A 24,680-nucleotide genomic window follows, 5' to 3' on the forward strand; every position below is an offset into this window, starting at 1 on the left:
AGATGAATGGAACTCTAGCCCAGTGTTAAATGTTGATTTTATTTTCCCCTCTCTGCCTCACGCTTACTCACTCTATATGTCTTCCTTCAGATGTCAGGTTTCAAGGCCTTCCACTTCATTAAACAAGAACATCTATGAATAGCACACATGCTGGTCAATGAGATGACTATTTCAGTATATGGAGCCCTTTAGTTTCATTTATGAAAATATGGAGTAACTGAAAGTCAGTGTTGTGTTTGTTTAGCGTGACAGATGAACTCAAAGGTCATGACTAAGGCATTATATATTAAAAAAAAAGCATTCAAAGGGAAAAACAGAAAATCTAGGTATCATTCTATGTTTTGTATATAAAAATCATGTGGTTACAAAAGCCAGTGGGCTGCAATAAGGATTCTGACAAAATCCCCTTTAACAATGACAGACCTATTCCTAAGATCTTAAACATTGCAACATAAATTATTAGTAGTGCTTAGGCGAAACATCACAGACCGATCTTGTAATGACCGTCCACCATTTTATAGTGGAAACCTGGTTCATATCGGGAAAAGACCCAAACCTCACTTTCCTGGCACTAAGGCAGTGATATTCAGACCAATTACACTGTTTAATATACTGCCTGTAATTACAAAAGTTACATTCACCCCAGTTTGAGCTCCACACCGCTTTAAGTCTATTACATTTCCAGCAAAAGTAGTTGAAAACTTTATTTTATAATTAATGATCATTAATTGGATATTAATATTTATCAACAGATTGTACTTTTCTTACAAGAAGTACTGCTCATTAAAGGAAGTCAAAACCCCCCAGAATCCCTCACTCCCATGACGGGAGGGTGTACCTTGATCCTCCAGGCCTGAGGGGACAGAAACTCACAGATGTGAAAAATCATCTCAACACCCTAAGCCTCTGACCTCTGACCTTCACACCTAAACGAGTCAAACATTCTGTCTTACTCCAGTGCAGCCATCAGCACGAAAAGCAGCCCCCGTTGCATGCAGCGAAACAAAGCTTCTTTGTGGCAGTCCACCCAAACATGTCATTCATAAAGATATCATTGTTTCAACTCAAACACGCACATAGCAGAAACTTTGTTTCAGAAGGTTTGTTATTTCAACCTATAAATTAAGTCCTAATATGTCTTCAATTACTTCATTGCTCTGAGCAACTGTAACTCTTGTCTGTGGCACCTTTATTTATACAATACTGCAATATCATGCAAACATTAATTTACAATCAACATGATGCATATCATTAAACAATTCAAACAGTGGACTGCATTAAAGAGAATTGTATTATAAAACAACAGCTGCTTAACCTGCGTTCCTTGTTTATACACAAGCTGACATGCTGACGCCAATAAAGCGTAGTTGGCATCTGGTTACAAAACACCTAGACAAAATACAGACCATACTTGATCACTATCAATATCATTATCATTATCAATATCAAGTCATCACTGCTGATTTGAAACTATCGAGAATTGAAATGAGGTTCCATGAGCTTAACAGAAACCTGGCAAAGAGCTGAGACTCCCAACTTTGCGGTTGTACTGCATGGGCATCAATTTGTGTGAGCAGACAGAAGCTTGAGAGAGAATGACGAAAATTAGGGAGTGGACCTGCTACAGAGGCAATGGTGTGGTTTGCGAACTCACCACAAATCATTCAAACACACTCATTGCCATCTCTGGGGTTTTAAACCTTCACCCTTCCCCACCCTCACAACTTTCTTTTAGTTTGTGGCTTGCACATCCAGAGAAAGCAAGACTCTGACCTGTTGTATACCAAAGTCAAAAGGCATAAAACTTTGGACAGACTGGACCACAACTTGGCAGATTATCCAAACATACAAACCAGTCATCCGGAGTCTGCCTGCAACCATGTGAACTGTGAGAAACTGGACAATTGGGTGGATTCTTGGGTTGCCTTAAAGGAGACACATTGGGACATGTTGAGTCATGTGGTGGGGACTTTGAGGGACTCAACGACTATGTTTTCTCAAGAACAACCCATGGATCACAAAGAACCAGAAGGACCTGCTAAACAGGAAGACGACTTGATAAAGGAAGCAACCAAAGCAAGTCCAAACGGAGCCGAAGAGGAAGAGCAACTAACAAACAAACATGGAGAGCAATTTCAAAAGAACAATATGAATTAAGTGGAAAGATAACAGGTCACATACTGGCTGGTAACCTGGTGCAGAAGAACCTTGGCAGGGCTAATGAGATCAGTCTGTTCTTCAACAGATCTGACTTTCATTCACTGGCTCAACCCTACCCCCATCTCTGTTTCCTAGGGGGTTTCTGCTCCCTCATTTACCATCCCCCTTCCTCCACAATACTTGATCTCCCTGTGAGCTCCCACCGGCCACGCTCCCAAACTTCCACCCACCCCAATCCACATCTCCAACTTGGAAGTAAGCTCAAGGTGGTACAAGTGGACACCAGCACAATCTCCAGAAGCATCTAAACACATTAATCAAAACAACCATCCTTAATGACAAGAAAGTCTCTACTAACTTCAGCCGCTAGTTTAAGACTTCCCTTTAGGGGCTCCACTTAGGTCTAAGAACTAGCCAGCATGGTGGTTCCTAGAGAACCAATTTCCCCCTCAGCCCGTTTTCCTGGTTGCATTTGCTCCGGCAGCAGGAACTCGGAAGCGGCCGACAGCGACGTCTTTATTCGCAGCATTTACAAACGATCTGAGCTGTTTTTGTTGTGTGTCGTGGGGTTCGTGATAATGGAGATGTAATGTAAATGCACAATTTACGTGATTGAAAAAGAGCGTGCAAATCTGACTAAATCTCCTATGAAAACTTACAGTGTTACATATCAGTGAGGCTTAGAAAAGAACAACGCTGCAGACAACAAGTAACTAAATGCCGTTTTCGCTATTTTCCATGTTCGTGGAGTAAATATTCTTACATGGCTTTTTAAAAATGCCAGGTACCCGGTGTTTTGTATGCGTTTGGCCAATTAGCGTACACTTACGTCACTCCTATAGAACTGTTTTAGACCCTACTCTGAAGTAAGAGTTCATTTCGTTCCCCCAAACCGAGTTCCTAGAACTAAATTCATTCCTAGTTCTTGTGGTGCAAACACGCCAAAAAGCGGATACTTCCGTCAATAGTTCTAGGAACTATGAAAAGTTTCCTCTGCTGCAAAAGCCCCTTATGAGGATCGAATCCAGCATTTTTAATGAGCCACCTGCCAAAGTATTTGGTTGGCATCTATTCTAACATACTGAGACAAATTCTGATTGTCGTGAATTTTATAATGCTAATTCTGGTTTGGCCTGCTACATTAAACACAATAACTTCTATCTCCATAGGTGGGCCTTTTGTCTTCCATTATAAACTTTGTTCAGGTGCCACACTGATCATGCCTGCTTTGAGGAAAGCATGCTGCTTTTGCCTAACTTGCATAGGACAGGAAATGCAAACATATCATGCATACATTTCTGTCATACTTCTCTTGAATACACCTGTTTCAGAATTCCACAGCCCCGCCCATCTTGTGGACCCAGCTGCCATCACTACAGGTGCCTCTTGGAGTGGCTTTTATTGTGACACGGCAACTATTCTCGTCATTCCTGACCATCACAAACAAACACGCTAGGGTAAACACAGATGTGCTCATTCAAATACCACCGTGGGACCACACCCCACTCTTGGACAGAAATCTGAACGGAAGGAAATATGTTCTGGTCTCAGGGGAACCTGCACTGCTTTTCTGGCTGATTAGTTGGGGGAGAAAGACTGAAAACTTATGGACTGACATGAATACGTTCTAAATTGAGATTCTTTATTTAAAGTAGATTGTTTATTTATTAATCAACTTTTCAATGCAGCCAAGTATCTTAGAATCCGAAATCGGAAATGAGAAGAACTGAAGGTCTTGTTAGAGGTCACCAATGTTTATTGGCTGAAGACTACTTCCTAAATCTTGCAGTAATTCAAAGAGAATCGACTCAATTTAGCATTCAAGCTAAGGCTTCTTTATGTTGCTCAGAGCTAAAAAGCTGTGGCCCAGAGGCCTTTGGGACCACCCACAGAAACCCCATTCAGGCACATAAGCCAGATGGAAAAAGCAAAAAAAAAAAAACACATTTGGGGAAGACCGCTCCTTCTAAATCCTACCCATCTGCCTTTGCCACAAAATACTCAAAATGAGGCCTTGAGGCAAGACATACTCCTAAAATCCTGTTTGCTTCCTACAGACCTTCAGAACATAGAAGGTTATGTTATAGGCGGTTCCTGACTTGCACAGGGTAAAGAAAAGTTCAAACTATTTTGTTGTACATTTTTCTAGTCTAGGACCTGCTATTATGACTTAATAGTGTCTGACGGATTATTACAGTATTAAACAAACTCAGAGTCTTTCCAGAGATATAACACCCATTTGCATAAAAAAACAAATGTGAGGTTAGCTACATTTAACATCATATAGTGGTTAAGTGGGCTAAGTGGGTTTAGTTAGCTAGGTTTAGAGGGTTGCTATTGCTTTTCCACACAATGCATTGCCTACTCAAACTACCCAAACATCTCAGCCTGTTATACAAGCCGCCTAAATAGCACTAAAATAGGACTGGAGGGTTAGCATCCATCTTTTATTACCACCTCTAGTGTCTGTGCAAACAACTAGTTCCCTGCTCCAAATTTGTCCTTATTTTCCCCCTCCCTTTAGGCCTGACAATGTGCTAATAGCCTAGCTAACCCAGATGCCCTCTGCTATTACTTCTAAGCTGTTGTTCTTAAATAAACAGCAGACATATGCATGGGATGAAAAGCTGAGCTTTAGGTTGACTGCGTGCTAAACGGTGGCAGAGTCTCATGGGACAGCCTGCTTTGTTTCTTGCCATGTGTGCTAGTTGGTCTACTGCTTTCTTTGACACTGTAATTATCAGTCTGCTCTGGCGTGTCCTAATAGCAGGATGCTGTAGAATTGGGGGATGGTACAAATGCTGAACGCTAATCTTAACTTAAGTTACTTAAGACTTAAATAACATTTCAGATAAATGTTGTAGTTTGTAAGTTGATGCACTCTCAGATAAAAATGTGCAATGGTACCTTTAGGGTACAACAGCTTTTCACTGGGGCAGTAGCCAGTGGGGAAATATTACAACTTTAAGATACTAATATGCACCTTTTAGTAGTAGATAAGGACAAAGTTGTCCCCTTAAGGCAGTTGCCCCAGTGCCAAGCTCTTGTACTCCTAAAGGTAATTTTTTGCATTTTGAAGATGCATTTTGTGATTCATGTTAGTAGCAGGTGTAAAGTCTTGGTTGACCACCAAAAATGGATATTCATACCAGGGCCTATATTCTAGTCTTTTCTTACCATATGGTTCATGTAATCCTCTTGTAGAGTTTGGAAAGCAGGGAGTGCTAATTACCTCTTCTCTGTTATTTTAGGAGACCGACTGTGCCAGACTTGTGATCCAACAGCATGGCTTCTCACCGGCAGCACGATTCCTCACATAAAAGCAGGTGATTTCCACAGCTTAGGGTGTATGGAACACTGTTAGCACAAAGCAAGAGACTTCACACTTGCTCATTTGCACATGGAAGATAAACAGAAACATAAAAATATGCATCATTTATGAAGATTCTTGAACTTCAGCAGGAAATGCGGCAGTGAATCTTTTCTTGTCTCAATGCTGAATAACTGTTTTCCTACTCCTTTTTTTTCCCTTCCTTGTCTTTCCCAAGTAACCTCTGAAAATGATTTTCTCCATTTTCCCACGAGTTTCAGTATAACATTATGAGCCCTTTGTGGTTACTCCATCAACTCTGCCTGGCAAGAACCTGGCTGAGGTCTAACAGGGCTTCCAAAGATAATTGAGAGAAGGGCTTGGACTCGCTTTCAGGATATGTGTGACGAGCCAAGCTTTTCCTCATTTTGAAGGGTGATAATCCTAGAATACAACGAATATACCCAGGGAGTTTACAAAAATCCAACCTCAACTAGGCTAGTCTTTCTGACCAAACTAGATGCCCTTACAACATGTTTTGAAGCTATACCAACTGTTTGAAAAAAGTTGACTGATTTCTTCGAGAAAAATTGGAGACCCTTAAAAGTAAAAGTAACCACTGTTAATGAGGCACGGTCTTGATCTAGACCCCAGGAGAGAGCAGACCTTTAACTCGCATCTGTTACAACCTTGAAATCTGGCTTAATGGGAATTCAAGACGCAAATGTGGACACAAGTTGAGGCTTGGCAGCACAACTTCACTCCACTAGACCAGGATCAAAAATTCGTTGACCTAGTTAGAAAACCTAACTATTAGAGTGTGCACCTTAGGTCATATCCCAAATGCCGCCCTCCAGTCCTTGCCACTATGCCACAGTCCTTGCTTGGCAGTGCCAATGCTTTGGTGACGTAATGCCACATGGACTGTTGGGTAGTAGATCCCTGTGAAGTTTGTACCAGTGCAAGCTTTGCAAATGGGCACTCATGTCCAACCTTTTGAATCGTAAAGTTTTGTTGACCATACAAACACATGTAAGTGAATTCCACAAGGTCGCAGGCCTATAGAGTTCAAAATGACAGTAACCTAAAGAAACGCAAATCTTATGAACAACTTTTGTTGCTTGTCATGAACTTGACAATGATTTGGAAGCCAGCAAGGCAAGCAGTGGTTCAGTTATCTTTCAACATCCAAATCAACCACATCTGAACCCACTTGAGTTTATTGACAAGTTTTATATGAACTCATAAGTGTCACAATGTTTTCCTGGGAAAGCAATAGGCACGTTCCATCTTGCTTCCTATCTAAAGGGGGCCACAGGGCCTTTGTGTGGTCTTGCTTGGCTGGTTATTTATGATGTGCTAGTATAACAGGTACTGGCAAACTATTCCGAAACCACTAAAGCCGTTCTTCTGAAGTTGTCCTGTAAAACACAGCTTTGTTTGCCAATTAGAGAGCTCAATGATAGCGTGCATTTTACACCTCAAAAACTATTGTCGGACAAATATTGAGGTGCTGAGACATAGAAACACAACCAGTGATGATCATCTCAGTTGTCATGGCCTTTTGACTTCTGTCTGGAGGAATTTCTTTAAACACAACTTGCCCACCCCACGAATAATTGTCCCAACAAGCTATCCCGATGTCCTAAGTGCTGTAATACACACACTGAGCCAAAGAGTGAGAATCATTGTACTTGCATCATTTACTACATTTTGTACATACTACATTTTAATGAGCGCGGGTTAATTAAAGTAGGGTCATAACGCTGGCTTTATCCCCATTTAAGCCAGACTTGCTGATGTCCCTCATTACATGCAGAAGGGCAGATGTGATGTCTTTCTCCCGCACACGTCCATGAGCACAGCTTGGTTTTATAACCATGGACAAAAGTGTGCAGTCATAAGTCTGTCCTCAGCCAATTAGCAGAGCGACAAAGAGACACTGAGACTTCAATCCGAGAACAAAGACCTTCACACTAGAAGACAAAGAGTGAATTAAGAGACTTGTGCTCAGATTTCTCTCAAATTAAGGTTTTTATTGCATTTGAAGAGTTCGACAAACACAAAATACAGCATAAATGCAATTAAAAATTAAAGGTTTAAGGAACTTTATATATTCATTACTGATTATATATTACACAGCTCATACACGGCTATGCTAGCAGAAACATGAATTCTGTATTAAAGTTATTATTATTTTATTACATTTATGAATAAATAAATATTAATTATTATAACTTATTTATTGAAAATGTCGTTTATCCTATTGCTGTTCTAAATTGCCAACAAAAAACAACAACAAACCACAGGAGGCTACCTATTACACTAATTTTACCATGTTTTGGGTGTTTTCCCATTTCACAGCATGCAAACACCCCTTAATTGTAGTGAAATCACATGGAGTCTCATGGCTTATTGCTTTTTGATATCTTTCCTCAAAAACAGATGGACACTGCTTGAGATATGTGGCTGAAATATGACTGACCACTGACAACCATCAAGGGTCAAGACAATGGTGTCCTTTGAAACTGTCCAGCTGTCTGGACTCCGAGCTCTAAAAGTTGCCATTTACAAGATTTATGGCAACCTTCTTCAATGTCTGAGCTGTGTCCAACCTGCTTGTCCAAAATCAGGATGACCAGGGTCTCTAAACAATAATAAAGCTAAATCTGTCCTCAGTTACAGGCTGCTCCCCCAGGCCACCAAGAAAGAACGATCTGGATCATTCAGTTGGTTCCCCACTACTGCAAAGACGCAGCATGCCACAACATATCTCATGCAAATCAGATGCATTCACACTGAACATCACAGAAAGGGAACGCTGCTTGTGCAAACAACTTTTACTTCAACTGAAACTTTACTTTCAGTTAAACAGAAATGTTTACTGGGTAATTTCTAATAAACTATATTGTGTCAATATTTTCTGTTGGCATTGAGCACTCTCAATATGAAGGCAGATATTGTCTTTCTACCAGTTGTTTCATGCGTCCTTATGCCCGTAGGGTAAATTCCTACTTGGGCGAGAGATTTTTACAGTAGATTACTGCCAGAGACATTTCTGTTATTTTATATAGCTCGAAATATGTTGTAGATTTCCCCTGCCTGGGCATGTTTTACCAAAAAACATAAAAACGACTCTGAAAATAAAGAAATAGACTTTTGATTGTTTCAGTGAATCGCTTCTTCATTTTTTCCCCTGAGTTTCTGTTGTTGTGGTGGTGTAAACCTAATTTGGGCATAACTTGAAGAAACTCATGTGTGAAAGCTCGGGGCTGTTTGATTTACCAGACTGGCAAACCTTTTGAGGGCACTAAAGAGATAAGAAAGCACCGTGGACATTACGCAAAGAAGACCTCTCAGCAGCAATAAAGCTTTTATAGCTTGTATATTGATCTACTGTCTACTGTCTACTGGCTACCATAAGATTTCAAACTTATATTGCTAAGAAACTTTAAACATACAGTATGACATGCAGGTTCATAAGACAAACTTCTGAAAATGTTGTCAGTTTTTTTGTCTAACGTTATGACAATAACTAATTTTTAAACAACAGAAATGAGAAAAAACTCATAGAAATAGCATTTACACACACATGACCCGTCCCGAAAGCTCACTGAATCTTGTTTAAATGGATTTTGTAGACATTTTAGAATATTTTAAGACCTAAATCAGCACTTTACAGACTAAAAATGGCAGCTGCAGAATTCAAACCCAACACAGAAGCCATTACTGTGTGCATATCTCTACAAGACAGCCTGTTTCCATTTACTGCAACAGCTCCCATTCAGTGCAATTAAATATTACAGGAATGTTCACAAAAGGCTGCTTATCGACAGCGATAAATTATCCCTGCTGCATTTGTAGACAAGAACAGGGACAGACAGAGTTTCATTGGATTATGACAAATGTGAAACGATCAGTCAATGAGAGAGAGAAACAAACCACAGGGGTAAACGAAGGAATCTATCTTGTTTGAAAATAACATTAAAATATTATTTCATTCATAATTATCATGACAGATGTCGTCAGTATAAGCCAAAATGATAAATCACAATATGCAAGCGTTGATGAAAGCATATGGACCTATTATTTATAATATCTACATGGCATATGGTGCATTTAATATTACAAATATTAAATCCACAGTTCTGTTCTTTATTGCAGAATGAATTGATTATTTAATTGGTTCAATATGTAATTATAATGGTAGGATACGCAATACTGCCAAAAGCTAAACATATTGGCTATGCATTGAAAGTTGTAGAACACAATATTAGAAGGCTATTTTAGCCACCAACAGCTATTTCAGTCACTATCTTCTGACAGGTAAACGTGCAAGCGACACGTGAAAACTGAAATGTGAGTTTTCCAACACTTTGAAGTGGATGAACACTATTCATCCACAATCACTCCATTTTACCCTTCTTAACATTCCACTGCTGGAAAATGCAAGACTGCATTTTCTCCTCAAGATAATTCGCCCCAACATTAAACTGCTGCATGTGTCATTGTTGGCCATATTACCACACTTCCCCTAATTTCCTGTCTGGGGTCAGTGTTTTCATGGCAACAGGCAGAGGATTGCCCTATGAGGACGTTTGTATAGATGCATGAGCGCCAAAACATAAAGCCATGTGCTGACCGGCTTCAATCCGCTGGCTATTCACCCGCCTTTTCTCCCGCTTTCCAACAAGCCTCTAATACTTTCACAGGATTATGTCCTGAACTAAATCTTGTGACTCCATAAACAACCTCCAACTGCAACACTGAAAACACTTAGTACCTGCAACACTGTTGATACTGTAGTATTTGTATCAAGTAAAAGCCACAATTCCTCAAACGTTTGCTGTTAACAACGGGTTTATCATTATTAAAACTGTTCTAGCAACTTTGCAAAGATATCAATATGTGTATTTGCACTTTACCCAAATATGGCTTGACTAGGCAAACAGGGCATTCAAATGTTTCCAAAAACCTAGTGAGCTGCCAAACTAGGCAGCGTTTTAAGGGATAAAAAATACAGTCCTGACACAAAAGGCTGTACAAGTAAAAGTAGGGGTCAAAATGAGAATCTGCTTCTTAGGAACCTTCATTTGGCCAAAATGGCAATTGATGGCAATCCCAGAATGCATTGTGACAAGCCTAGTGAACCTAGTGTTCAAAACTGTATACTCTGAGTAGGTACATCCTTTGAATAAGTCATTATTTCTGACAGCTAAAATAAAAAAGTATGTACTATATAGTATGAATGTAATCAAGACTTATTATATTTGTCATGTTGTCATTGTCATGTGACCTTCAGTTGCGTCACTTCACTGTCATTCACAACTCCTCACCCGTGGACTCATGGGATAGTAAGATGTCCACTTAAGAAATTGCGCTGAAAGTAGTAGGTCTTCTGACTTTCCGCTTACTATTTTACGAATACTGTGAATTCGGAAATACTACTCTTTTACATACTGTTTTTCGCCTACTATGTAGTAGGGAAGTATGTGATTTCGGATGCAACCAAAGTGAGATCTTTAATGTGATTAATGGTTTACCTAATATTTGTGTGTGTGATTGTATTTTTATGCTTAAGAGCATATTATGTTGTTAGCTTTTAGCCACATGCTAACATCAAACTCTACTGGAATCAATTGTGATTTGAACTCTAGTTCACTTCACATGAAGACTGACAGTGTTGGGGAAAGTTACTTTTCAAAGTAATGCATTCGAATATCGCATTATTCCATAAAAAGTAACTAGTTTTGTTACTTAGCATTAATGCATTAGGTAGGGTGACCATACGTGCCATTTTCCCAGGACGCGTCCTGGGAAAATGGCACGTATGGTCACCCTACATTAGGTTACTTTTGCGTTACTTTTTGTCACCCAAAGGTTACATTTTTGGCAACTGTAAACGCCCTTTCACACCAAAAGTTCAATTAATAAGCCTCAGGCTGAAGGAAGTGCTTCTGTTTCTGCGCTTTACTCTCAATTTCTCTCAACACAGGGACAGAAGAGGTGTCAAAGAATAAACGGGAAAGCAAAGTAACTTGCGTCACTTATTTCAAAAAGTAACTTTTGTTAATTTATAAGTAATGTGTTACTTTACTAGTTACTTGAAAAAGTAATCTGATTACGTAACCCGCGTTGAAATTCTTGTAATGCATCACCCCACCACTGAAGAGTGCTATATTTGCTTCACACTTAAAGCTGCTGCCTGTGTAGGGTGTTTCATTTCAGTCACTTACTGTATGAGGTTCCATGAGCTCACAAGTTTTAGCTAATGCTAGTGACTAGATAATGAAGTTATCTTGTTTTAAGGAGCTCTCTTGAAATGTAGCCCTTGAAATGTTTGTAAGCCATCATAAAACTTGTGCTGTTTTTAGCCGCTAGCTCAGAGAAGTCTGAGCTCCTTGTACAGCTGGGCCTTTGGTTTTGGCTGGAAGCATGTATAAACAGTGCCACTGACCATGCAAGATGGTGTTTTCCCTGTTACTGCCATCCTAAATCCACGAAGCATAAAAATAACCTCCACAAGACACAAGTGCACTGGCCTGCAGACTACTTATGCAAAACTGAAACTGTATTTTAGGGCTGGGATGTTTCCATCAGGGTAGCCAATGTTTGAAAGCTGTGCCAGAAATTCCAGTACTGTCCTGAGTCTGCCGCAAATGACAAGGGACAAAGTTCACGTCCTGCTCTGGGTCGGGTTCACAGATGTTCTCAACAGCGAGTTTTAGAAAGCACTTGTTCAGGACCAAAGTATGAAGATGTTTTCTCCATGAATCACTTGCACACTCAAATGCAATGTGAATATCAATAGCAACTATCGGCGAGAGAAAACTATGCGTTTAGTGCTTTGTGTTCTTTGGATTTGACATGGCACGTTGGTACAGTGGGCGCCTTGTTAAAAGCATGTGCGTTCACAGAAACGTCTCCAGGAAAGAAGGACTAAAGTAAATAGAAAAGAGGCAGAGAGTGTGTGTTGGAGAACGTGGGAGTGACTTGAGTTGGCAAAGAGAAGCAAGTCTTAAAGACTTACAGATGTGGGGCTGGTTGGCAGATGATAAAGAAGAACTTTTGTTGCAAACGGACTATGAATATGAAACCTTGTGAGTAAAGGTACTCCTACCATCAGTTACAATAAAGTCAACAAGAAGTCAACCCTGTTTACTTCCTTAAAGTCATTTACTTTAAATGACTGAAATTGTAGGAAATAACTTTATTTCATCCATCGAGAACTAATTTGACTGTGAAAGAGTCTCTATAGTACAGGTAGCTGCAGGCTTGGGGATGAAAAATAATGTCAGCAGAAAAAGACATTTGTTTCAGAGGCGTTGCAAGTTATTACATTTTGACACCATGCTAAATACTGCCAATATTCTGCTTCACTAGTACACAAGTAAAATGGTACTGGATGCCATTTTGTGTATACTTCAAAGTCAGAGAATCAAAAGAAACCATGCAAGCTTATAAGATGAGTGTATTGATCTATGGTAATCAAGGTTGTTTAAAAGTCATTCTCAGGCGCAATAATAGCAGCCAACAAAAGCAGGTCATGAATGCTTTGCGTAATCAAGCACGTTCTGAAAGGCCATGGCTGAAATCATCAAACAGCCACATTTAAGGCGTTTCAGATTCAATCTCCTGCACTTGACAGAGGAAACGCAGTGGATCAGATGCTCATTCATCAACAGTAATGGCACGCGAGGGTTTTGTGAAGTGCACGCGCAGCACTTTGTTAACACGGCCGTCCTGAAAGCACATTGATCCACTGGGTCGTCTTTATGGACCGACCTAATTTGATGCCCACATGGGCATCCCACAGAAAGCGAGCTGTGTAAGGATTATGCAGAGCTGAGATCCTGACTCACCGTGCCAAAAAAGAGCTTTTTGCTAGCGTAGCCTAAATATCGCACCCACGCTCTTTTGATCTTCTAATAAAGTCTTTCCACTGCTTCAGTACTGTCATGGAAGTAGCTGGATTTGGAGCAATATTTCATGCACATATTCATCCTGTAGCCTAGCTGAAGTCAGTTAGCATCCTAGCGTACGTTTACATGACAACAATGTACTAAAAATGAAAACGTTATTCCTTTGCGTTTTTGAAAAGTTCCATGTACAGACGAGCACATTATCAAAACGATCCCCGATTCGTGAAAATGACTAAAAGCGCTGTACTTTCATGCCAGGCCAGTAGTTGGCGATGTCACTTTGTACAGAAACACGCCTGTGCACAAAACTATAGACTAAACATGTAATACGCATGTACATGACTTCACCATTTTCATAAATTCATGTTTTTGTAGTTTATACGGAGACAATAATGGTATTGTTTACAAAAACTTGCACCTGTTTTTAAAAGTTTGCATGTTCAGGCCCCCAAAATGCTGTTGTTGCATAAATGAACGGCCAAAACGCATAAAAAGTAGTAAAATGTTTTTACTGTAGTTGAAAACGCCCCCCCGAGGCTACTCTGTAGGCGCTTTTCAATGCTTCAACTCAAAGATTTTGTATAAAAATGTTTGAGAACTGATGTAAAATTTTATTACAAAAAATAATAAAAATGACAAAACATAACAAAATAACTACAGTTTTAAAATTAAAATGAAAACGGAATATATATATAAATTACATTGACTTAAAAATATCATCAAAATTTATAATAGCATATCAATGATACTAAGACAGCTTATTTGATTTCAGATAGTTGCCAAGGTAACATTTCTTATTTCAATTTAGTTTAAGTATTAAAATAACTAAAACTAAAAAGGAAAACCATATAGATATATTTTAAAAAATATATAATAAAATGACAAAACACAACAAAATTACTAAAACTTTAAAATTAAAATTAAAACAGAAAATATAAATCAAATTCAAAATTAATAAAAGCTATTATAGTATATCAATGATACTAAAAGAGCTTTTTTATTTCAGCTAGGTAACTCAAGGTAACATTGTTTCTCATTTTTATTTAGTTTAAGTTGAAGTATTAAAATAAGCAAAACTAAATAAACAAACAAACATGTAAAACCATATAGACAGATATTGATATTTAATATATATATAATTTTTATGTTTTCATCTTTTAGTTAAAGTTTTAGTATTTTTGTGTGATTTACATTATCTTATTTGATTTCATTTCAAGTAACAAAAAAAATTTTTTTAATGGTTTTAGTTTAAGCTAACCATAATACCCCTGCCTCACCTTAAACTATCATATTCTACATACAGCAAATATTTAAACAATACCTACTATTATTAGCTATAGGCGATACATGGCTTTTGATATTTAATATTTAAAATTTTTATGTTTTCATTTTTTAGTTAAAGTTTTAGTATTTTTGTGTGATTTACATTATCTTATTTGATTTCATTTCAAGTAACAAAAGTTTTTCTTTTAATGGTTTTAGTTTAAGCTAACCATAATACCCCTGCCTCACCTTAAACTATCATATTCTACATACAGCAAATATTTAAACAATACCTACTATTATTAGCTATAGGCGATACATGGCTTTTACTCACCTTGTCCTGCACCAATACAAATGTGAATAATACTTCAAATTGTGAGGTTTGTTGAAGAAATATACTTTTCTAAGCAATCTAATCAAAATGATTTTCATTTAATGGGTCATCAAATAAGTGAAAAATGTAGTATATGTTATATGCATATTTAAAGGCAGAGTAAGTGATTTCTGGTAGCCAATGTTGATATTTGAAATCACCAAAACAAACACGCCCCTACCCCAAAAGGGTCTTGCCCCTATTTTGATAGCTCCGCCCCACATATACGTACGCAACCCAGGCAACGATTAGTTCTGTGAAACAAAGCAAAACCAATGTTACACCGTGTCTACGGACGTGAGCGGCGCGGCGCAACAAATCCCCGACAGAAAACTGCTGCCGGGTTCTATTTATGACGTGCTGACACAAATTTCAAATGGTTTTCAACGGTCGTTTGATCGCGTCCAGTGTAGGCAGACTTTAGCTGTTGTAGACACGGTGTTACTCACCTACTGAGAAGAAACATAGCAACCTCGGCGTCCGATCGCAGGCCTCCGCTCCTTGAGTTCTCTCCAGCGCTGGAAAGCTGATCCGATATTTACACGGGTCCTACTTCTTGCCTTATCGTTCCGCAGACGTTTTCCTCTTTTGTTTTTTATCCGCCATCTCTATCTTTCTGTCGCTCGGCTCGGCTAATGTCCGTCCCATGCACTGAACGCTCTCTCCTCCACATCACGAGTAGACACGCCCCTTATTGCTGATTGGCTACAAGTTTGTTTTGCGATTCGGCCCGAATCAGTTTTCTAAAGTGTTTTTGAAAAATCACTTACTCTGCCTTTAAACTGTCATGTCAACCACCCACATAAGATAATAATCAAAACATCTGTCCTGAATTTTAGGACAATGCAAACAGAAATGATGAGTAATGATGATGAAAGCAGGACCGTGATACATCAGAACCACGTGTTGTCCTTTTACAGATGTAGTTTGTTTTCTTTCCCTGGTCAGTCGGTTAAGATCGGTTTGCTCAAAGAGGAAACGAAGCGCTTGTGAATGTTTGTGAAAACCTCATGCTAGATGCTGGTAAACCACAGACAAATCATAATGAAAATGCAACCTAGATGATGCAGAAGTTGGCAGCGCGGGGTAATTCTCACAGATGGAGAAGAGGAAGCGTGTAATGACCGGTCACAGGCAGAATGACGTGATTGACCAGTGATTTCTGGAAATTGGTTTCCATTTTCATCTTTCAGATCAAAAGCCAAGAAGACTAATAAGGAAAGCTATCAACATTTGTGTGGGTCTACCAACAGATCGCAGTTTCAGTATTTTCAGTAAACCATGCCAGTATTTTACCAACATATCCTGCATAACTAGTTTCAAAGGTACTAATTTGTCATAACCAACTGGTGTGGCAGGGCTTTTTTTATGAGGTTGTATGAAGCCATTTCCCCTGAAGTTCACGCATGTGTCATAAGACAGTAACCACAGGTGTACTTCGTCACATTATATGATCATTACTAACGTTTCACATCCACAATACTCACTTTGAACAGTTTATGTATAGTTGAACAAGCTTAAACCCAGCAAACTCATCATGAAATATTTTGATTAAAAAAGTGTTATCTTTCTTTAAAATAATGGACTGACATACTTAGGTAAAGTTAGATATTTGAGTCATATTCATTACTTTTAAGTGTCCAAATCAGTGTTATTTTTGTATCACTGATACTATTATAGCTTTTGTCCTTATTCTGTTTATGTTCTGAACTTTCTGCTTTCATTAAAATTTTTAAGTTTTAGTAATTTGGCTATATATTAGTATCATTCATATACTGTCATGGTTTTTGTTTATATTTTGAATTTCGAATTTTTTTTTCTCTTTTAATTTTTATTTTAAAGTTTGTATTTTTTTGTTTGTTTGTTAATATTTGGAATTTTTATATTTTATATTTTGATTTTAATTTTAAAGTTTTAGTAATTTTGTTGTGTTTTTTCATTTTATTCGTTTTTTATGTCTATATGGTATTAAAGTTAGGTTTATTTAATTTTAGTTGTTTCAATACTTTTCCAATAAATTGTTTTACACATGTATAGTTTCTATTAAGTTGTATTTTTTTTGTTGTTTTAGTACTTCTTAAACTAAAAAATAGCTGAAATAAAATAATTGTATATACATTTTATATATATATATATATATATAAGTTTTATAATAAATACAAGTTTATTTCAGGGTTTTTTTCGGTATTGTTTTAGTTATCAATAATAAGCATGGTCCAAATACAATTTGGGGAAACTGTGGTGGCACTTCTCTCCAAAGTGACTTACAGTACACATATACTCAGTTGAAGCATCTTGAGGTGTCATGCTTAAGTGCACAATGGTGACGGATCAACCCTTCTGTGGTTTCAACAACCCTTCAGCCAAATCTAACCACTAGGCCACAAGCAACTAACGAGTGAAACAGTTTAAGCAACAATACAACAGTAAAGTGCCTACCATTGGCGTTCTTCCCGCAGATGAGATGCTCATAGTGTTGCAGGACCCCCCAGAGCTCGGCATCATTATTGATGACCCCCTCCAGCGCCTCCGCCGTCAGGACGCAGCCGGGCGTCTCCGCCATCAGCACGCGCACGCCCACCTCCTCCACGAGAGCCTCCATACACGCGGTCAGGCAGATGGCCGCGTACTCATGGATGCGCACCGCGATCCGAGTGTCCACCATCCAGCGGAAAAACCGTCCGACAGAGAACACGAGCCCGCACCGGGCTGACTTCCCCTTGCGCAAGAGCTCTCCAGCGCTCATGTTGTACATAGATATGGCCTTCACAGTGGCCGAGACGCAGTGATCCGCCAGCGCCCAGCTGAGCACCAGACGGATCGCGCTTTGCACCTCGAACCTGGTGCATCTGCAGTGCATGACACTGAGCCGCTGCGCCTCTCTGGAGATGCGGATGAGCGCCCTGCGCATCAGGGCGGCCAGTCTGCGCACAGCCTCCGCGGAGAGCGAGGCGCCGTTCCCCGCGCCTTTACGCACGACCCTCCCCACGTCCTCCTCCGTCCACGGGAACTCCTCCAGCTCCGGTAAGCGTGGGCACTTGGAGAAAATGTCCTCTGGGTCCTCGGGAAGCACTGTGTTGACTGTATCCCAGCTGTTGTTCCTGCTGTTCATAGAGCCGGAGTAGTACCACCAGTTCCCCCGGTGAGGGGTGTTCATGAACGCCTGCGAGTTTGACTTGGAGGACGACAGGCTTAAGGACTTACACGAGTCCCCTGCTCCATAGCCGGAGTCCAGAGTCAAATCCTCCAGAGTTTTCATGTTCGAGCTGTTTGTTCCTGCCATTTCTGCTGTTTTTCTGTGAGGAACCAGAAAGCAGAGGAGACTTTCCAGCTGCGCGAAACTCAATGTGGTTCTACTGGTTCAGCTTCTCTTTGACATTCATGTAGCACTTTATTGATACACTACAGACCAAAAATACCTTGTGTGAAAGTTTAAAATGTCCAAGTTACATCTTCCGGAAAAGAAAATGTTTGGGGAAACTTGCTTACCTCACTAATGTCCATTCCCGTAAAACTAGTGAAGTGCGCAGGTTTCTCTTTTACTCGTATCTAGTTATTGATAATAATAAACCGAACTGGGTAGAAAGTTTCGAGTGGAGATCCATCAATAGAGTCTCAATCAGACGGTTATGGTCAAATTAATCATTAAAGGTGATGTGGAAAAGTAGAACGATGTTCATTTCACACCACACGCCTCTTCTTACTGGAAACTCATGAGAGAGAGAGAGAGAGAGAGAGAGAGAGAGAGAGTGTAGAGGTGTTTGATTCGCGAGCGAGACGATTCGTTTGAACGACTCGTTTGAAATGATTCACAAGCGTTTGTGAATCTCCATCAAAATGTCTACAACTTTCACATATTAGCTACAACTATCTACACTGATTTAAATTCTAGTTTTTCTAGGTTTACAGTGCCAAATAATTAGAAGGATATGGCACAGACACACACCACACACAGACTTAAACTTGAAAATGCTAGAATAAAATACTCGCGGGTAAACACATTTAAATGGAAAATGGAGGATACGCTTATTTGGGAGTGAACAAAGGCGGAAACAGTTTACAACGTTGATTTAGGCTATATATATATATATATATGCGAATCGTTTTTTTTAACCCATGTATTGAAATGAATCGTCTGAGTTAACAGATTCGCTCAAATGAATCAAACACAATGAATCACCGGGGAGCCAATCAATCAAGGCTGGGTTTCTCAGGAACATACAGTGAAGTCGTGAACAGAATATGGGGTCACACTTTATTTTAAGGTCCAAATCTCGCTATTAACAAACCATTAACTACGGCTTTTAATAAACAGCTAGTTTGCTGCTTATTAAGGTAGGCCTAGTTAATAAGTTTAGGTATTAATTAGTGATGTCATGCAGGATATGTGATTGTATGTACTGATAAACAGCCAATATGTTAATAATAGGCATGCTAATTAGCAACTAGTTAATAGTGAGAATTTGTCCCTAAAGTGTTACCGACTATTGTTGAGTATAAATTGTTTATTGATTATTATGGAGGCCTATTCAGGCTCTATACCTATTTGAAACTTGAAACATTATTTAATTTTTTTATGGTAAGCATAATACACATGCTTCATGTATTTGTATTTTCTTTAAAATGTTCTAAGCCTTCTCCTAGCTATACCCTAGTGTCTGCCTCACTCTTACTCATTTTGTATGCCCACAACTAATTATCAAACTAACTAAATTGCCCACTGATGCTGAATAATGTTGCACTGTATTGAAATTAAGCAGAGCCAGCTTGAAGGGATGTTGTTTTAAAGTAACAGTGCTAATCACTGATCGTCATCTATAGTCTTAAGGAATTTGCATTAATTGTGTTAGTCTGGGCAATGACATCACACACACACACTCATTATCTTCAGCTGTGTGCGCTTCGAGCTAATGCCTGATTAGACAGGCTAACAAATCAACTGTATGCTTTCGTTAAGTTACTAGCGAATATCATTAGTTAATATCATTAACGTGGTTAAAAGTGCCTTCAAATAGATTAATGTTTTCATTATATATATATATATATATATATATATATACACACACACACACACATACTGTACATACACTCATATAATTTCTATTAATAACTATTATTAACTTACATTTACATTTACATTTAGTCATTTAGCAGACGCTTTTATCCAAAGCGACTTACAATGCCAAGAGAGCATTGCAATAGTCCAGCCTGGACATTTAACTTAACTGTAATTATTTAATTATTTAACTGTAACTTAACTATGAAAGTTACAATAAAGTTGTAGCCTATCTCTTTCTCTACAAAACACAACTGATACTCACTTCTCAGACAAAATGAGTCTTAGCTGTAGACATAATAGTAGGATAGTGTATTATTAGTGTATAGAGAACATGTAGCCTACTATTATCACAGTTATTCAATAAAGAACAAAAAGACAAAGAAAAAAAGAAAGATAAATGAAAGAATTTATCAGAACAGTGTAGATGGGTGGGGCAGGTTTGTGCACAATGTCAACATTACTGTCAAGACAAACTTCATGTCATCCTGTACTGGAGGAGTGCGACTGTGCTCTCAATAAAGCCGTGTGAGAAAAAAAACCCTAAAATAATGACTCACGAGTCACGACAGTTATAGACCCGTTCCATGGGCGTAGCTAGCGATTGAAGGACTTTATATTACTAATATTTATTTATTTATAAAGATTTTTCTAGGTTTCAGGTTACATTATTATGCGAATAGATGGTGACTGTCTTTATGTGTATTTTAATAGGCTATACCCAGAAAAACTAAGTAACATACCCAAATTATATAGTGGCGCCCTCTAGTGATTGAGAAATGCAATGTTAATTTCAGCAAAGGTCGTGAGTCTGTCAGCAGTATTTCAGTTTATATATATATATATATATATATATATATAAACAAACAGATTCTTAGTTTATGTAAATATACAGTATAATTAATAAAAAAAATATTTATAAATACATATTTAGAGATTTACACTTTAAAGTTTTGGTACATTGTGTTTTAATTATCCATTAAATTATGTTTCTTTTTTTTTTTCTTTTTTTGCATACAAAAGACCCACTGATGGAAGTAAAGTAGAAAATGTCCTGGGGCAGACACCCCCCAAAATGATCTACATTAACTTAAAGTGTTAATAGATGTGTGTTGTCTTTGATAAATAAATAAATAAACAGTTTGTATTTTATTTTTTGTTATGCATACAATCATATTAAACACATACAAACACAAAATATACAAACATTAAATATTTACAAATACTCCATTAAACATATGAATATACTACACAAATGCTTTAAGCCGTTTGGTCCCAACTGCTGGTCTTTGATTTTGTTTGTCATGCGCTGCTTTGTTTCTGTAGGTGACCGCCGGCCCACATCTGCAGGGTCCTGTTGAAGAAACAGACGTAATGATTTAATAATTTAATGAGTGATTCTTAGAGAAAATCTAAAGACGTATTGCTTCTAAAATTTCAATATGAGGGGGGTTATGAACTGAAAAGGTGTCCCAGATTAACTTACACATTGAAATATAATACATACAGTTTTAAATAGAGAATACATGAAACAGTAGATTTAGTGTTTTTAAAAAAGTCTAAGTAAATTTGAGAGACAGAAGGAACTAACCATCTTCAAGGTGAGCTGAGACCTGGGCTGAAGGCAGCTCTGAGTTCTCTGGTTCAGGTGTGAAGTGTTTATCTGAGGGGCTTGATGGTTCTGCCTCCACAGTTTGAGCTTCAACTGAACCTTGTTGATTTCCACACCCAGTTTGTTTTCTGTGGAGGCGGCTCAGAAAGAACAGACATAATCATGTAATGCTGGGCAGGTTTAAGGAGTGCTTCTTACATCTAAAGATATATCTTTCTATCATTTTAAAATATAATGTAATAGGATTTTGGATGGACGACCTAGACAACATAGCTTATGTGAAGGTAGTGTTTAATGTTTAGAATAAATCTGAAAATAAGTAAAAACAAGAGATGGAAGGGACTTACTGATGCTTTCTTCCGCCTCCGCTGCCTCTGCTGCCATCTTCACTGCTCCCTCCGCTTCTGCCTCTGCTGCTCTGTGATTCTGGGTTTTGCTCCCTGTTGCGGGGAACTTTTGGTCACATGTAGGGTCCCAGAATGCACAGGCACTACTGTGGAGTTCCTGAAGGGCAGGGGTGATCCCTGGGTGGCAGAGACAGGCATGCTCTGATGTTCAGTGAGCTTCTGTTTTTTTGTGTTCATGGTCCTGGAGGGCTCTGCGGCTCCTTTTCGGAGGCTCAGCGGGCGCAGGCACTGCCTCTGCCGGTGGAGACATGGCAAGCGCTCCTGCTCCCCGTGGGGTCCCGGCATGCACAGGGTTCTTGTCAGGTAAAGGTGCTTCCTTTTTCAGAAGAGGCTCGAGCCGACACCTGCAGGAGCTCCTGCCTTAGCAGCTCAGGTATCTTGAGTCTTTGCCTCTCTGGGGTCTTGTTGGGCACAGGTGCTCCTTGAACAGAAGAGGCTTGAGGCTTCTGCTGCAGCAGGTCCTGCCTCAGTTGCTCAGGGATCTTAGGTTTTGACACCTTCAGGGCAGGCACAGCTTCTCTCTGTAGAGATTTGGTGCGCATGGGTGTGTCATGAGGACACTTGTGGGCACTGGTGCTACCTGTGGGGACGTAGCAGGCTCAGGTGCTCCCAGTTCAGAAGCAGCCTTTACCAGATGCTGCCTCAGATTCTCAGGGATCCTGAGCGTTCCTCTTCGTTGGGAGCCAGTGGTCACAGGTGGTCCCTGTAGGGACCCGGCAGGCTCAGGTGCTACCTGAGGCTTCTTCTGCCGCCACTTCCTTTGCTGTTGCCTCCCCTGTTTAGTGGTACTCAGTATTTCGTTTGAGAATGCTGAGTCCCCACACTCAGCCCTCTCAGACCCAACAAGCACAGGTGCTCCCTGAGGCTTTTTCTGCCTCCACTTTCTCTGGTGCTCTGTGGTCTTCATTGTTGCATCTGAGAAGCCTGAATGCGGAGACTCAGCCTTGTCAGATGCATCACTAAAGACCAGGGATGAGGTGTAGTCCCTCTTCTTGGTATTGGCAGTCACAGGTGTTCCCTGTTGGGACCTGGGAGTCATGGGTGCACCCTGTGTCTTCTTCTGCCTCCACGGCTCCTTGGTCTTCAGGGTTGCATCTGGGAAGCCTGAGTGCAGAGCCTCAGCCTTTTCAGATTCATCACTGAAGACCAGGGATGTGGGGCATGAAGTTTCTCCTGCCTCCATTGTTTCCCACCACCGCACTGAGGTGAGGTCCCCATACTCCGGCTCTTCAGATATAGGAGAAGAAACAGTGAGGGCAGCGGTGATGTAGCCTAGATATTGCCTAGTTATCGGCATTAGTGTGAGCCACTAATATAAAGATATAATCATTGTATAGATCATGTGAACGAGCATTTTTTAAAATGACTTTTAAGGAGATTCACAATATAGATTATACACCAATACTCAACCCATAATCTCACACTCTGAATCACCAAATGCCTATTTTTGGGTTTATGAATCAGAGTTTGACTGTGCTCATTGCCTCCTGTTCAGTCTTGTGTAATACAGTCGTGATTTAAGCTAAAAGAAGATTGTGCAGTCAAAGATACATGGGCAGTGGATTTGCTATGACTTTTGTTTCCATCACCCTGCTTTTATGCGCATTTTGAAGTATCGCATCAGAAACGAGTGATGGAAACGCTGAATTTCGAATAAAAATGCCTTAATTCGCAAAGAAGTTTTTACGCTCGCACAAAGTGGTTTTTGACTTGTGCGAAAAGTGAGTTAATGCGAACAATGGGAGATGGAAATGCATTTTGCGAATAAATTCCTCCAAGCGCATCAAAAAAGTCATATGTGACTTTGTACGATGGGACGGCAAAACCTGACTAACCAGGGGACCGATCTCATTCCACAGCATCTGAAATGTTGTTATGGTCATTCGGAAATGCCTGAGCAAAGTCTGTCATCAAAATATTTCTGTATAATTGCCTACCAGAAATGTCTTACACGACTGTGCTCACAAACAGCAGCATCCACCTCCGAAAGCAATGACCGCATTCATTGTGTTTCGTCTGTTTGCTCCGAGGCGCAAGTAACTTATTATATAAGAAAATTATTATATTCAGTAGCTTCTCCTACTTTTCTTAGTGATTTATAGTGCCAGTTTATCAGGAAGTGACAATTTAGTTCTCTTTGACTCTGATTTGTTCGCAAATGTTTTATGCGATATTCTAATTTTGCGCATAAGTTAAATTCGCAACTTTGGATGGAAACCCAGAATAATGACTTACCTTGAACATCTGGTTTGCATAATGAATTGCAGATGTGACACTGTACTTGGACTCCCTCTAGTGGCCGAAAGCTGTAATGCGAATTTTTTCAAATACTTGCGTTAAAATTTGGAAGCCGCAGAATTTTATCCAAAACGACGTAAAGTGCACAGAATATGTATAGTTTACCTACGACCTCATTATTAAAGTGTTGCTATACAAAAAGTGATGCTATATAAAAAAAATAATAATAATCTTGTTCCCTGTTGAAAAAACCAGCATATGCTGGTTAGGTATGTTTTGACGCTGGGATGCTGGTCCTTTGCTGGTTTATGCTGGTCCTTTTGCTGGTTTATGCTGGTC

General features: G+C 39.4%; 1 protein-coding gene across 1 annotated transcript in view; it reads right to left on the reverse strand.

Moving 5' to 3' along the window:
* Positions 1-18,736, reverse strand: part of abtb2b (ankyrin repeat and BTB (POZ) domain containing 2b) — a 53,353-nt gene extending 34,617 nt beyond the window's left edge. Inside the window, exons 1-2 of the mRNA XM_016511592.1 lie at positions 18,518-18,736; positions 17,468-18,324 (exon numbers count right to left, since the gene is read on the reverse strand). Of these exons, the coding sequence (XP_016367078.1) occupies positions 17,468-18,311 (844 nt within the window). The 5' untranslated portion in view covers positions 18,312-18,324; positions 18,518-18,736. The remainder of the gene's footprint in view (positions 1-17,467; positions 18,325-18,517) is intronic.
* Positions 18,737-24,680: the final 5,944 nt, after the last annotated feature.

Source organism: Sinocyclocheilus rhinocerous, unplaced genomic scaffold, assembly GCF_001515625.1.
Source record: "Sinocyclocheilus rhinocerous isolate Xijiao unplaced genomic scaffold, SAMN03320098_v1.1 scaffold1376, whole genome shotgun sequence".
NCBI classification, from domain to species: Eukaryota; Metazoa; Chordata; class Actinopteri; order Cypriniformes; family Cyprinidae; genus Sinocyclocheilus; species Sinocyclocheilus rhinocerous.